This window comes from Sciurus vulgaris, assembly GCF_902686455.1.
Source record: "Sciurus vulgaris genome assembly, chromosome: 6".
NCBI classification, from domain to species: Eukaryota; Metazoa; Chordata; class Mammalia; order Rodentia; family Sciuridae; genus Sciurus; species Sciurus vulgaris.
In genome coordinates, this window is record NC_136466.1 from 3,835,897 (window position 1) to 3,849,055 (window position 13,159).

At 41.2% G+C, this 13,159-nt stretch overlaps 1 protein-coding gene across 6 annotated transcripts; it reads right to left on the bottom strand.

The window, feature by feature from the left end:
- Positions 1-747: 747 nt before the first annotated feature.
- LOC306663226 (uncharacterized protein) lies at positions 748-12,347 on the bottom strand. 6 transcript variants are annotated; one of them, XM_079143625.1, is made up of 4 exons: positions 12,304-12,347; positions 4,769-4,895; positions 4,532-4,592; positions 748-3,954 (listed from the first exon to the last, which is right to left on the bottom strand). In XM_079143625.1, exons 1-4 carry the CDS (start codon positions 12,340-12,342, stop codon positions 2,289-2,291), a joined length of 1,893 nt encoding a protein of 630 aa, XP_078999751.1. In that variant the 5' UTR covers positions 12,343-12,347; the 3' UTR covers positions 748-2,288. The 6 variants fall into 6 exon arrangements, with proteins under 6 accessions (XP_078999751.1, XP_078999752.1, XP_078999755.1 ...); XM_079143626.1 differs by lacking the exon at positions 12,304-12,347 and adding an exon at positions 4,971-12,141; XM_079143629.1 differs by lacking the exons at positions 4,769-4,895; positions 12,304-12,347 and adding an exon at positions 5,384-12,141.
- Positions 12,348-13,159: the final 812 nt, after the last annotated feature.

Here is a 13,159-nt window from a genome sequence, read left to right on the forward strand (position 1 = left end):
GATTAATTTAGTTATATCATGAGACTTTAATAGAAGTTAAAAGGTCATTCTTGTATTTAAATGGTTTTTCTGTCTTGTTTTCAACTAAAATTATGTAAAATAAAATTTTTCCAAGTAAACTTCAATTTAATTGAACCGGACTAACAAACACTAGGAATATGACATCTGAATAAATGTTATTATGACAATCAGTAAAATTCTAGAATCTTAGAGATTGAAGGACTTTAATTTACATACATATTAGAAAGGAATTCTTGGTTCTGAATTGGTTAACATCTAGACACCACACACAAAGAAGTCACACTCTGATTTACATCAGGGTATCAAGAAACTGAGAAGCCAGGTGTGCGGAGCACATGCCTGTAATGCCAGTGGCTCAAAAGATTGTAGCATGAGGATTCCATGTTAAAAGCAGGTCTCAGAAACTTAACCAGCAAGACCATCTCTCTCTCTCTCTCTCTCTCTCTCTCTCTCTCTCTCTCACACACACACACACACACACACACACACACCAAAAAGAAAAAAAAAAAAAATAGCATGAGATGTGGCTTAGTGTTTAAGGACTTCCAATAGAAAATAACAATAATTTCCCTTTTGTCTTCTCTGTTCTCTAACCCTGGTAATTGAATCTGGAACCTCTCAAATTTTTAATTTTGTCACAACATAAAGAATAAGATATTTGAGGAGACACAGAAAACATAAGAATTACACATGGGCATGGAAAAAACATAATTATGAGACTGGAGGTTTAAAATACAAGAAAACTGAATCTAACAATATGTAAATAGAAATTTAACCAGAAAAGAATGTTCTTTCACATTTTCAAGTTGATATAAATCTTCTTTCCATTTCAGGGTGCATTTCCAACAACCTCTGAACAGAGAAGAAATGAAGGCACACACCCTTTCATACCCCTACAGTGCTTTTCTCAAGAATGAGGTCACTTGCTGAAAGCAACACACAACTGTGATTCCAATGGCTAAGGAGGCTGAGGCAGGAGGATCAGAAGTTCAAAGTCAGCCTCAGAAACTTAGTGAGGCCCTAAGAAATTCAATGAAACCATGTCTCAAAATTTTTCAAGATTTAAAAAGGGCTGGATTATGTCTCAATGGTTAAGCATCACTGAGTTCAATCCCAGGTACAAAGAAAAAAACAAAGCACATGTCACTCAAGTCTGAGTGGATCTGAAATAAGTGAAAGCTGCACCACATTTCTACACAGAAGGCGTTTTTCTAGTGAGCTCTTCTATGGTGTTCACAGAGAATGGAAATGTTCAAAGTGTTACCACATTTCCTGAAGGGAAGAAGAGATTTCCCTGATGTGGATCCTTTTATGTCTTTGAAGGAAAGTATGAAAGTTGAATACTATACACACTGATTATCCACAGGTTTCCCTACAGAGGAGTCCTTTCACACAACTGAATAAACTGGAACATCTGAACTCTTCACATTTCTTACTTGCATAGGGTTTATTTGTTTGACACAAATCTTTCAACATGAATCTTCCCAGTCCTTGGAAGGAACTGGGAAAACTGGAAGGCTTCCCACATTTCTCACATTCACAGGGCTTCTCTCCACAAGGACTTTCAATATGAGAAGAAAAATGAAACATCATACATTCAGTGTGTTTGTTCTTCAATGTGAATGAAGTTCCTTTGAAGGCAAATGGAAACAGAATGATCTGTCATAATTTTTCACTTAAATTTTTACTCAGTCAGATGGGGTAGTGCATACCTGTAGTCCCAGTGACTCAGGAAAAATCACAACTTTGACTCCAGTCTCAGTAACTTAGCAAGGCTCTAAGCAACTTAGCAAGTCTGTCTCCAAATAAAAAGGAAAAGGACTGGGAATGTAGCTTAATGGTAGAGCACCCAGGGACTAAATCCCCAGAACAAAAAATTGTTCTGCAGTATGAGACCATTCGTGTCTTTGTAACTGACAAGGAATATTCATTTACCACATTTTACATTCAAAGAAATTTTCTCCAGTAACGTTCTTAGTGTTTAGGAGTGAAATGGTAATAAAATGTTTGCCTCCTGTTTTCATTAGAATTTCTCTCTAATGAGTTCATTTGTGTAAGTGAAACTGACTGGATCTAGCAGAGCCTTTACCACATCGTTTATATTCACAGGGTTTGTGTCCAGAATGAGTTCGTTCATGTGAGTGAAGGTTAGAGCAACGAGCAAAGGCTCTCCCACATTGTTTACATTCATAGGGCCTCTCTCCAGTATGAGTTCGTTCATGTAATTGAAGTTGAGAGGAAGTAGTGAAGGCTTTCCCACATCGGTTTCATGTATAGGGTTTCTCTCCAGTGTGAGATCGTTCATGACAGTGAAGATGAGAGGAAGTAGTGAAGGCTTTCCCACATTGACTACATTTATAGGGTTTCTCCCCAGTGTGACATCGTTCATGAGAGTGAAGATGAGAGGAAGTAGTGAAGGCTTTCCCACACTGATTACATTTATAGGGCTTCTCTCCAGTGTGAGTTCGTTCATGTGAGTGAAGATGAGAGGAACAAGTGTAGGCTTTCCCACATTGTTCACATTTATAGGGTTTCTCTCCAGTATGAGTTCGTTTATGCATCTTAAGGTAAGAGGAACAAATGAAGGCTTTCTCACATTGTTCACATTTATAGGGTTTCTCTCCAGTGTGAGTTCGTTCATGTGTGTGAAGTTGAGAGGAACTAGTGAAGGCTTTCCCACATTGTTTACATTTATAGGGTTTCTCTCTAGTATGACTTCGTTTATGGATCTGAAGGTAAGAGGAACAAATGAAGGCTTTTTCACATTGTTTGCATTTATAGGGTTTCTCTCCAGTGTGAGTCCGTTCATGTACGTGAAGGTGAAATGAAGTAGTGAAGGCTTTCCCACATTGTTCACATGTATAGGGTTTCTCTCCAGTATGAGTTCGTTTATGTGTTTGAAGTACAGAGGAACTAATGAAGGCTTTCCCACATTGTTCACAATTATGGGGCTTCTCTCTGGTATGAGTCTTTTTATGTATGTGAAGGTAAGAGGAACGAGTGAAAGCTTTTCCACATTGTTCACATTTATAAGGTTTCTCTCCAGTATGAATTCGTTCATGTAGTGGAAGGTAAGTGGAAGTACTGAAGGCTTTCCCACATCGGTCACATTTATAGGGCTTCTCTCCAGTATGAGTTCGTTCATGTCTTTGAAGGTGAGTGGAAGTAATGAAGGCTTTCCCACATTGTTTACATTTATAGGGCTTCTCCCCAGTATGAGTTCGTTTATGGATCTGAAGGGAAGAGGAAGCAATGAAGGCTTTTCCACATTGTTCACATTCATAGAACTTCTGTTCTGTATGAGCTCTTTGATGTCTTACAAAATAGCCTTGATCTTTGAAGGCTTTTCCACACCATTCACATTGATAGGGTTTCTCTCCAGTATGTGTTCTTTGGTGTATTTTTAAAAAACTGGGATAAACAAAGTATTTCCCACATACTTCACATTTAAAAGGTGCTTTCCCAGTGTGCATGACTATGTGCCTTTGAAGACTTGGGAGTGAAATAAAGGTTTGAGCACAGTATTGACATTCATAGGGTTTCTCTCCTGTATGTGTTCTTTGATGTATTCTAAATAAACTGCGATAGGGAAAGGCTTTCCCACATACCTTACATTTAAAAAGTTTATCTCTACAGTGTGTAATCATGTGTCTTTGAACACCTGTCAGAGACAAAAGGGTTTCACCACACTGTATGCAGTCATAGGGTTTGTGCCCAGTATGAGTTTCTTCATGCCTTTGAATGGAACTGGAACAACTGAAGGCTTTCCCACATACTGCACTTTTAAAAGGTCCACTTCCAGTTTGTATTAACATTTGTGATGAAACAGTTTCGAGAGAAGGCAGAGATGTCCTGTAGGGTTTAAGTTCACATGGATTCTCTTCACATTCCTCATGCTTGTAAGGTTTGTGTCCGGAATGAGAAATGATCTGCCTATGAAGGAATGAATGACACATGAAGGCTTTTGCACACATAATGCATTCACATGGATTGACTCTATTAAAGATTTTCTTTGTCAGGTTAAGAACAGGAAGGAATCTAACTAAATCTTTCCCATACTATCTTCTTTACTTTGAGTTTTACCATATGACTTCTATAAAGTCACCAGCACATTATCAATGACTGATTCATTTATGATTTTCTAATTATTAATAGGTCTTAGGGTTACATTACTGTTAATATCAGGTAAAGATTAGGTTTTCTAACTTGTTGAAATTATCTGAAAATAAATAGATTGAAAGGAAACAATTCTTTCCCACACAGCTTCCATATGCATATCAGTAATCGCCAAATAGTGATAAGCATACATGCAATAAAATACCACTTTTTATATATCAATTACTTTGAAAACACTCAATATCTTTTATAGTTGAGTATATATTTCTGGTAAAAATTATATAAAAATAAACACATTTCACAATGCGTATTTTTCTTTGGTTGATTTGTTTTAAAAGTTACATGAAATTCTGATTTCCTCAAAGATATTGCTTCCTCCTGTGAGTACAAATACCTTAGATTACTCCCAGAATTTTCAATCTGCTCTTCTATACTCTTGCCTTCCCATTTGTTTCCTAAAATGAAAACCCACAATTATTATGAATTATTAAGAAATAGAAAACTTTGCCAAATATTAGGTGCCTTTTATGCTGCAATTAATCACCAAAGAATTCTCTTTTCACATTCTATATAAAGGATCGAAATAAACACCAATTCTCGATTTGATTGAGTAAAGAAACATGATTATTACCTATAAAAGCCAGGTTTCTGAAGACTTCCTGCATCACATCTCTGTAAAAGTTTTTCTGGGAAGGATCCAGCAAAGCCCACTCCTCCTGAGTGAAGTTCACGGCCACATCCTCAAAGGTCACTGAGACCTAAAATGTTCCATAAAAGTGTAGTGGAGAGATGGACTACATGAGGAATCTATCATCAACATGCATGATGCTCACATGATACTCTGGCCTCCAGATTAATTCCATGATTTGTTTCATAAAATGTTTCCTTCACTGAGCTCCTCACAGCCATTCCAACACTAGAGTTGGGCCACTGAAAAGGTATTAGTAGAGTGTTTCACACCCTTCTCGGTGCTTAGGTCACACAAACTAAGATGTGCTCCTGGGTCACTCCTAATTTCTTTATTGGTTGCATCCCTATTGTATGTCCTAACAAAGTCTTATGTAGTAGACAGCACACCTGGGATTACTTACCCTAGGAAAATAAAGCTGATCAAGTAGGAAATTGCTGGACCCAGAAACTCAGATCCTACCAACCAAAATGATTCACAGTGCCTACATAGCTCCTGAGAACATGGTATATGCTGATCTCCTGTTTTCCTTCTGAGAGTCTATTGTTCCATACTTACAGAAGTGCCTAGAATCAGCCCCCATCCAAACTCCCTGGGCATGGGTCACTAGTGTGCTTCCCTCATAAAAAACATTACAACCAGGTGATCAAAATGTATTAACTGGGGATTCAGCTCATCCTGTGCGAATACAACAAGAGAACAATCAGAACTTCACAGGTACTTTACTCCAAACCAAATTTAGCTAACTAGTAAACAAGTAAAATGATCAATAAATCGAACAGTTGGAGAATTTCTAGAGACTAATGTCAAAGCAGAATGGGTAAGTAGAAAAATTAGTTGTGTCTTAGAAATAATTTAATGGCCCCAAGATGTCACCTGGTCCAAACAACAGCCTTACAAAGTTTTATAAGTCTCTAAAGCACTCTTCTTAATAGCAGAAACTACTCTTCCGAACCCATGGGAACAATGATGTCCAATGACTGTCTAATTCTTCTGAGAAGCAGATGTTTCACTCACATCATGTACAATCATGTGCCACATCCCCATGTTCTGCTCAAGGACACTTTGATCATAGATGGACCACATGCCCAATGGTTGTTCTATTGTAAAAGAGTTTCCTTGTGCTTGTAATGATGCTGGTACAAATAAACCCCAGGCAGGAGCACTCTCAGGATGCAGCAAAGGAGCAGGTTTAAAGCACAGAATCCTCAACTATCCAACACAGTAGGGTGTGAAATGGACCACTCCATGTACATTTGTGTAGGCACACTATGATGTCTGCACAGCACTGGTACAGCCAAAAAGATCAAACAGCAGAATGTGTCGCTGCCACTGAGACACAACCATACCCACGAACTTAAAATGTGACATTCTCAGCAGCACAGCACCAGCAGAAGTCAGGAAGAGACCAAGAGAAAGGCTTCAGTGGGTTGCATTTACTACATGGCAAGAAGATGAGTGGCAGCAGTTGCGCTAGAGACAGATCTCAATGACAGTACAGGCAAACTGGAATCTAAGTGAAAAAAAAATTGCATCCTTCTATTCTGTAGACAAATTCCATTTATTATATATTCAAATGTGAATGACTAAAACACTTTAAGATGTTTACAGAACATTTAGTTTTATTTACATTTTAAATTTCTTTATGGTGGGGGAACCTAAAAAACACAAAAATCAGCAGGGATCATATTCAGGAGCAGTTAAACAGTGAACCACATTCCCAGCACTTTTTTTTTTTTTTTTTTTTTTTTTTTTGTGACATGGTCTCACTAATTTGCTCAAGGCCTCATAAGTTTCTGAGGCTAGTTTTAAAACTTGACATCCATCTACCTTTGCCTCTACAGCTGCTCAGATTACAGGCATGTATCAGTGTACCCAGTGTAAATCTACTTTCATAGAGGAATAAGCTGAACAATTCTATTAATATCATAACTAGTAAAGAAAAGAACAAAACTCACACCAACACTATAAAATAGGGAGCCTGGAACCACTGTGGTACTACCATAAAAGAGAATACAACACAGAGCCTGAAACAACCATGGTGTCACCATGAAGAAGAATACAAAAGAGAGCCTGGAACCACCAGAGTACTATCATCAAATAGAACAGAACAGAGAGCCTGGAACAGTCACAGTACTGCCATAAAATAATACAGAACAAAGCCCAGCAGTAAACTCACACAAATACAGTCAATTAATCTTTGAAAAATAAAAGTTATTTACATCCAAGAATGACAAGAGTTTAGGGGAGAGCAACCTGCTCCATGTGCATACCCTGCAGAGAAAAGTGGAAACAAAAGCAGAACTGCAGAGGTCTCAGGCCACCAAAAGACAGAGGAGCAAAAGTCCTTTAGGTGAGCAAACTCCTCAGGACAATAGGCCCCCTCTTTGAATATCTAAGACATGCTCTTCAACTCCTCTGTCCTTGAGACCTGGAGACATTATATTATAAAAACATTTGGTACTAGTGGACTCTGAGAAATAAATTGTATGATCTACATGCACAAAGCTAAATGCATGATGTAACCTAATGAAACTTGGTATGATGTTGGAATACATAACAAAACTGAACTGACTTTCCAAGGGGAGCTGCTGCTTGTTCACCATGCTGTGTGCCTGCCTCTTTACTGCTTTCCCTTAACCTTTACAGCTGGTCCTCAATTAACCTTTACAAAGAACCATCAGAACAAGAATGTCATTAGGTTCAAAATCCCTGAGAAGGCATAGATCACTTACATAGCATGAATGAAGAAAAATACTCATATATAAACCAGAAAATATGCTGTGTGAAAGAAACTGCAACCTTCTAAGGAGATTTTCAAAGACAAAGCAAATATGTGCAGATATTTCATGACCACCAAGGGGAAGCCTTAGTATTATCAACAATTCTTAACAATTACATTTATGGATTTAATAAAATACCAAGAAAAAGTGTCTAAGTTATGTTTTCAATAAGGAAAGACCAAGAACAACCACCACAGTAATGAACACTAAATTCACAGGATGGGAGTACCTGAGGTTAGAACGTACTAAAGCTAAATCACCAAGACAGTGTGGTATTTAGCACTGTATAAAGTCCAAGGATCTTTGACAAAGGAACAAAGGAAGATCAATGGAAAATATGCTCTCTTAGAAAATGTTGCCAAAGTTCCTTGACATTAACATGCAAAGAAATAAAACACACCAACTTTATGAGTGTCACAAAGACACTTCTAGTGGAGTCTCAATCTAAAAGTGGGATAGAGGATTAGGGTTTCAGCTATAGCACAGCACTCACCTGGCACATAGGAGGCTGTGGGTTCAATTCCCAGCACCAAAAAATCTGCCTATACATCCTAAAAGTAAAGGCAATGTTTCAAACTTCACAAAAAATAATAGATGCACTTAAAGACACATCTAAGTTTGGCATGATGATTTCATATGCAACACCAAAAACAAGATCTGTGTGTGAAAAACAGGTAAATTGAACTTTATTGAAACAAAGGTTCTATTTTTAAAAAGACACATAAGAGAATGAGAAGACAAATAGGAGAACTGCACAAATGTTTTCAAAACACATAGTGACACTGAAGTGGGAGTCTAAAAACATGAAGAACACTCAGTAAGAAAGCAAGCACCCACCTTGGAAATGGGCAGAAGATCTGCACATACATTCATTCAAAAAATCTAGACAGCATTAACAGGCTTGAGGCGATGTTCACCAGAATGTCATTAGGAAACTGAAAATCATGCAATGAGGTACCAGTATATGTCCACTGGAGTGGCCAAATGCCAAACACTGACAGCAATGAAAGTTGGAGAAAAGAAGAATCAGCAAGAACTTTTTCCTTGTTGACATGAATGGAAGGAGAACAGCCTCTCTGGAAGACAGTGTGTCATGCTCTCGCAAAGAAAACAGGGTGCACTCTACAATAAAGACACACACTTGCACATGTGTCTACCCACATGAGATCAAAAATATGTTCATAAAAACCCTCACAGCAGTTACAGCAGCCATACCCATAACTGCCCACAGCTAGAAGAGCAAGGAGGATACAACTTTCAATAGCTGAATGGACAAACTGTGGTATAACCACACCAAAAACACACAAAAAAAGGAGCTACCCAGCCTGGAAAGACACAGACCCTTAAATGCATTCTGGTAAGAGAAAGAAGTCAGTCTGAATTGGCCAAGTGCGATAAGATTAAAAGTCAACAATGCTCTGGGAAAGGCAACCTTACAGAGGCACTAGCAGGATCCATGGGAGCCAGGGACTTAGGAAGAAGAGGGAAGAGGGGAAGGGGAGGAGTGATGAACAGGTGGAGCACAGGACTCTCAGGGCAGTGACACTCTTCTGTATCACAGTACAGTATTATCTTCTGTATGACAGAATACACGAAACACACAATCACACCACACAGAGGAGGCACCCTGAGGTAAAGTATGGAGTTTGACTGATGACATGTTTCTTCACCCTCTCTCAGCCTCAAATGTAGGATACTACTTGTGGATCTGTCAGTAAGAAATACACTACATCAATGCAAGATGTTAATAAATTGAAAACTATAAGCTGGATGGAAGGGGACTTTGATACTATGAGTAATGGTTAATTTGAACTGTCAACTGGATTAAGAGATGACAATGATTAAGAGGTTTTGGGGTGCTCCATGAGGGTATGCCTAGGAATGACTGGCATGTGGGATAGCAAACTGAACTGGAGACCCAATTGGATGGTGGACTGGATGGAATAGAACTTGAAAGAACAAGGGAGCAGTGGCAGATGCAAGCTTGATTCTTCTCAAATGGGTTCTTGACTGCTACTGTGATTGCATAAGGACATTAGACTCTCCCTTCCTCACTCCTCCAAAGCAGACTCTGCCATTGATTCTCCCCAGGGATTTACAGAAGTCTTCAGTCTCGGATTTGGGTAGCACCATTGATCCCTCTTGTTCTGAGTCTTTAGCCTCTTCAACTACACAGCTACTGCTTCTCCAGCTCTCAAGCCTGCAGGCAGCCTATGTGGACTATCCAGCTTCTGGTCCTGGAAGGAAATCTAATAAATCCCCTTTTTATAATCATTCTTCCTGTTCATTCTGTTCCTCTAGAGTACCCTAATACTCCATGTAAACTTAAAATTGCTCTGAAAAATAAAGTTTGTTTAATAAAGAAGTGAATGAACTACAATTCCATGGAAGATTCATGAATATATTCATAAGAAACAACATTATATATACTGAATATCTTTTCCATAAAAAATGCAAGAATAAGGTAAAAAGGAAGATTTATATATATAAACTTCAAAACTGGGGAAAACAGCACAGAAACTGATTTTCAATACTGTTTCCAACTAGAAAAAATTGGGATGACTGTTCTTTAAAAGTCATTCCAACTGCTGGATGTGGTGGTGCGCACCTGTAATTGCAGCAACTGTGGAGTTTGAGGAAGGAAGATGGGAAGCTTGAGACCAGTCTCAGCAACATAGCAAGATATTCAGAAATTTAGTGAAGTTCGTCTTAATCAGAAATACAAAGTGGGGTTGGGACTGCACCATTCTGTCCATCTATGACTACACAAAAGTGTACACTGACATGTCAGGCTCAAGGGCAAGGAAAGGTCCCTGAAAGCTGGGCATTCTCCCACGGTCCTGCTCACTGAAATACTCCATGGCCATCCTCCCAGGAGACCTGCACCTTGACTCTAGTCTATGAGGCTTTTCAGGTTTGCACAGCACTGCACTGGGGTGGGTGGTTCTTATGCTCTGGAGAGTTCTTGCTCCTTCACAACTGTCAGAGAATGCAAGGGGCAGGAATCACTGCTGACCCGCCCCTCAACACCAGCATCCACAGCCTGGCTGTCCACCTGTCTCCAAGGAAACTGGAATTGGGGGAGACATGTCCCAAGAGGCAACTGTCTAGAAGAGGCCTGTTCCAGGAGTCCTCAGCCCCAAGTCTCGAATTGCTCCCCTGACAGGCTGTACCCCGCACCTCAGGTTGTCTTCTAGGAGCAGCAGACCCAGGGCCTGAAATTCCCTATACCCTGCAGGGCACAGGGCTGCTGGGAACCTTGCAGCAGCCCCAGGAATGTATAGAGGCCTAGGACACAGGGCCCTGTGAGGTATCCAAAGGGAACCTCTGCCCAAGAAATTCTGATACACTGTCTCCATCTAAGGAAGATGAAAGGAAAAGCACAAGGTTTTACAGATGTGAACTGAAGTACTCTATGAAGTTGCATCTGCATCAAGGGACTTTCAACCTACTTGACTTTGGCTGACTAGACCAACTTGAGGGTGTTACAACAAGCTTGTTACAACAAGCTGTATGGGGAGCAAAGATTACCTTGGGGAGGTAGGTGTATTAAGCCCTTTAATAGTCAATTACCTTCACTTCTCTATCAGACCAATGTGGTCATTAATATTTGGATCAAAGTAAACTATTTTCCACAGGTGGAGTGGCCAGTGCCTTTAATGACAACAGCTTGAGAAGGTGAGGCAGGAGGATCATTAGTTCCAGGCCAGTCTGGGCAACATAGCCTCACCCTGTCCGAAAACAACATTGAATAGGGCTGAAGCACAGAGTGAATAAGACATTATGACCCTTTGTGCCTGTGTGACTACATGAGTGGTGTGAATCTACATCATGTATAACCAGAGAAAGGAGAAGTCATACTCTATCTAGGTATGATGTGTCAAAGTGCTTTCCACTATCAGGTGTCACTAAGAAAAACAAATAAATAAATAAGGGCTGGGGATGTATCCCAGACTCAATATCCCTAGTACCAATACCAACTGCCTTATTTCCTTTAAAGCAGTTCTTTCACCCACACACAGGGAAGTGTCAAGTGGTTATTTCTCCTCAAGGGAAATATTCACAAACAGAAAACAAATGATTTAAAAAGTGTTATTCTTGCAAGGGGTTGTGGCACAGCCCTGGAATCCCAAGGACTCTGGAGGATGAGGCATGAGGATCACAAGTTGGAAGCCAGCCCATGAAACAAGTGGGACCAAAATTCAAAGTTTTAAAAAAGCGTGGGCTAGGGATGTAGCTGAGAAATCTCCCCTAGCGTTGATCTCCAAAACAGAAACAAATATTCTTTGCAATATTTCACTCGGGGAGAAGTGAAAATTAATGGACTGTGTCCATTTGAAATCCAGGAAGAACACCTGGTCGACAATGCTGTGAGGTGGAGAGAAGACAGCAGTTCACACGGCAGGCAGGAGACTGCAATTTTAAGGGCCTACAGCAGCCTTGGGAGGAGCTAAACTGGTGGAAGGAGAGCGGACTTGAGACGCTGCTTCCCACACATTTGGAAGGGTGCCTGCGGGCAACCGGCAGGAGGGGAGGGGGCGTCAGGGGCCTGAGCCGCCCAGCCCTCCCGCGGAGGGGACACAGCGGTGTTGTCCGCAGCAGACCTCAGCCCCGCCGCCCAACCCTCCACGGGGGACCAAGGGACAAGACGAGGGCCACCCGCCAGCCGGGACTCGGCCACCCTCCGCAGCTCACCCGCTCGCGGAGACCACGCAGGTGCTGACCGGGTCCCATCAGCCGTGGCCGCACACTCACCATTGTTCCTTCCGTGGTGACCCGGCGTCCTCTCCAGGGACCTGCGGTGGGGACACAGGCTGCCCACTCACCTGGACCCCGGAGCACACTACGCAAGGCCTGGGAAGGAGAAGCAGCGCTGGTGAGGAAGGAAAGCCCGCGAGACCCGGAGGCCGGCCCTTCCGCTCCGTGCGCGCACCTGATTGGACAGGCCCACCCAGGCATATCCGATGGACCGCCTCTAGACACGCCCTCAGACTTGAGTGACAGCTTCCTTCATCCAGTCAATGGCTAAAGTAGGCCAGAGTGACAGATTCTCGGCCGGCCCTGTCAGGCGGAGCTTCCTGGGGGACTCTTCCGGAAGGGAGCCCTTGCTTGGAACCCGAGACAGAAGGTCACTTCTGGGGTAGAGCCAAGGCTCAGGGCTCAGGACAGAGAGTTCCCAGCGTGTGTGGGGGCCTGGGTTTTAGCCTCATGTCCAACAGTAGACATTTAAAGCTGTACCACATTTGTGTGTAATGAATCAAAATGCAGCCTGTAATATTAAAAATAAATAAAATTTAAAAACATTAAAACAAAGGTGTGTAGTGCACACATATGATATCTAAAAATGAAATCAATTCGACAATTATCAATAATCGTCACCTCCTGGCCTCTGCTCTTTTGAGGGGCCGCCTGAGCTATGAAAGGAGGTAACCAGGTTGGCGCTATGGCTCATGGTTCCCTCCCTAGCAGAACAGAAATTTTAAAAAGGCCAGCAGGAATCCTCTCAGGCAGCACAGTAAGGTGGAAATGAAATGGGCACTTGTGCTCCACG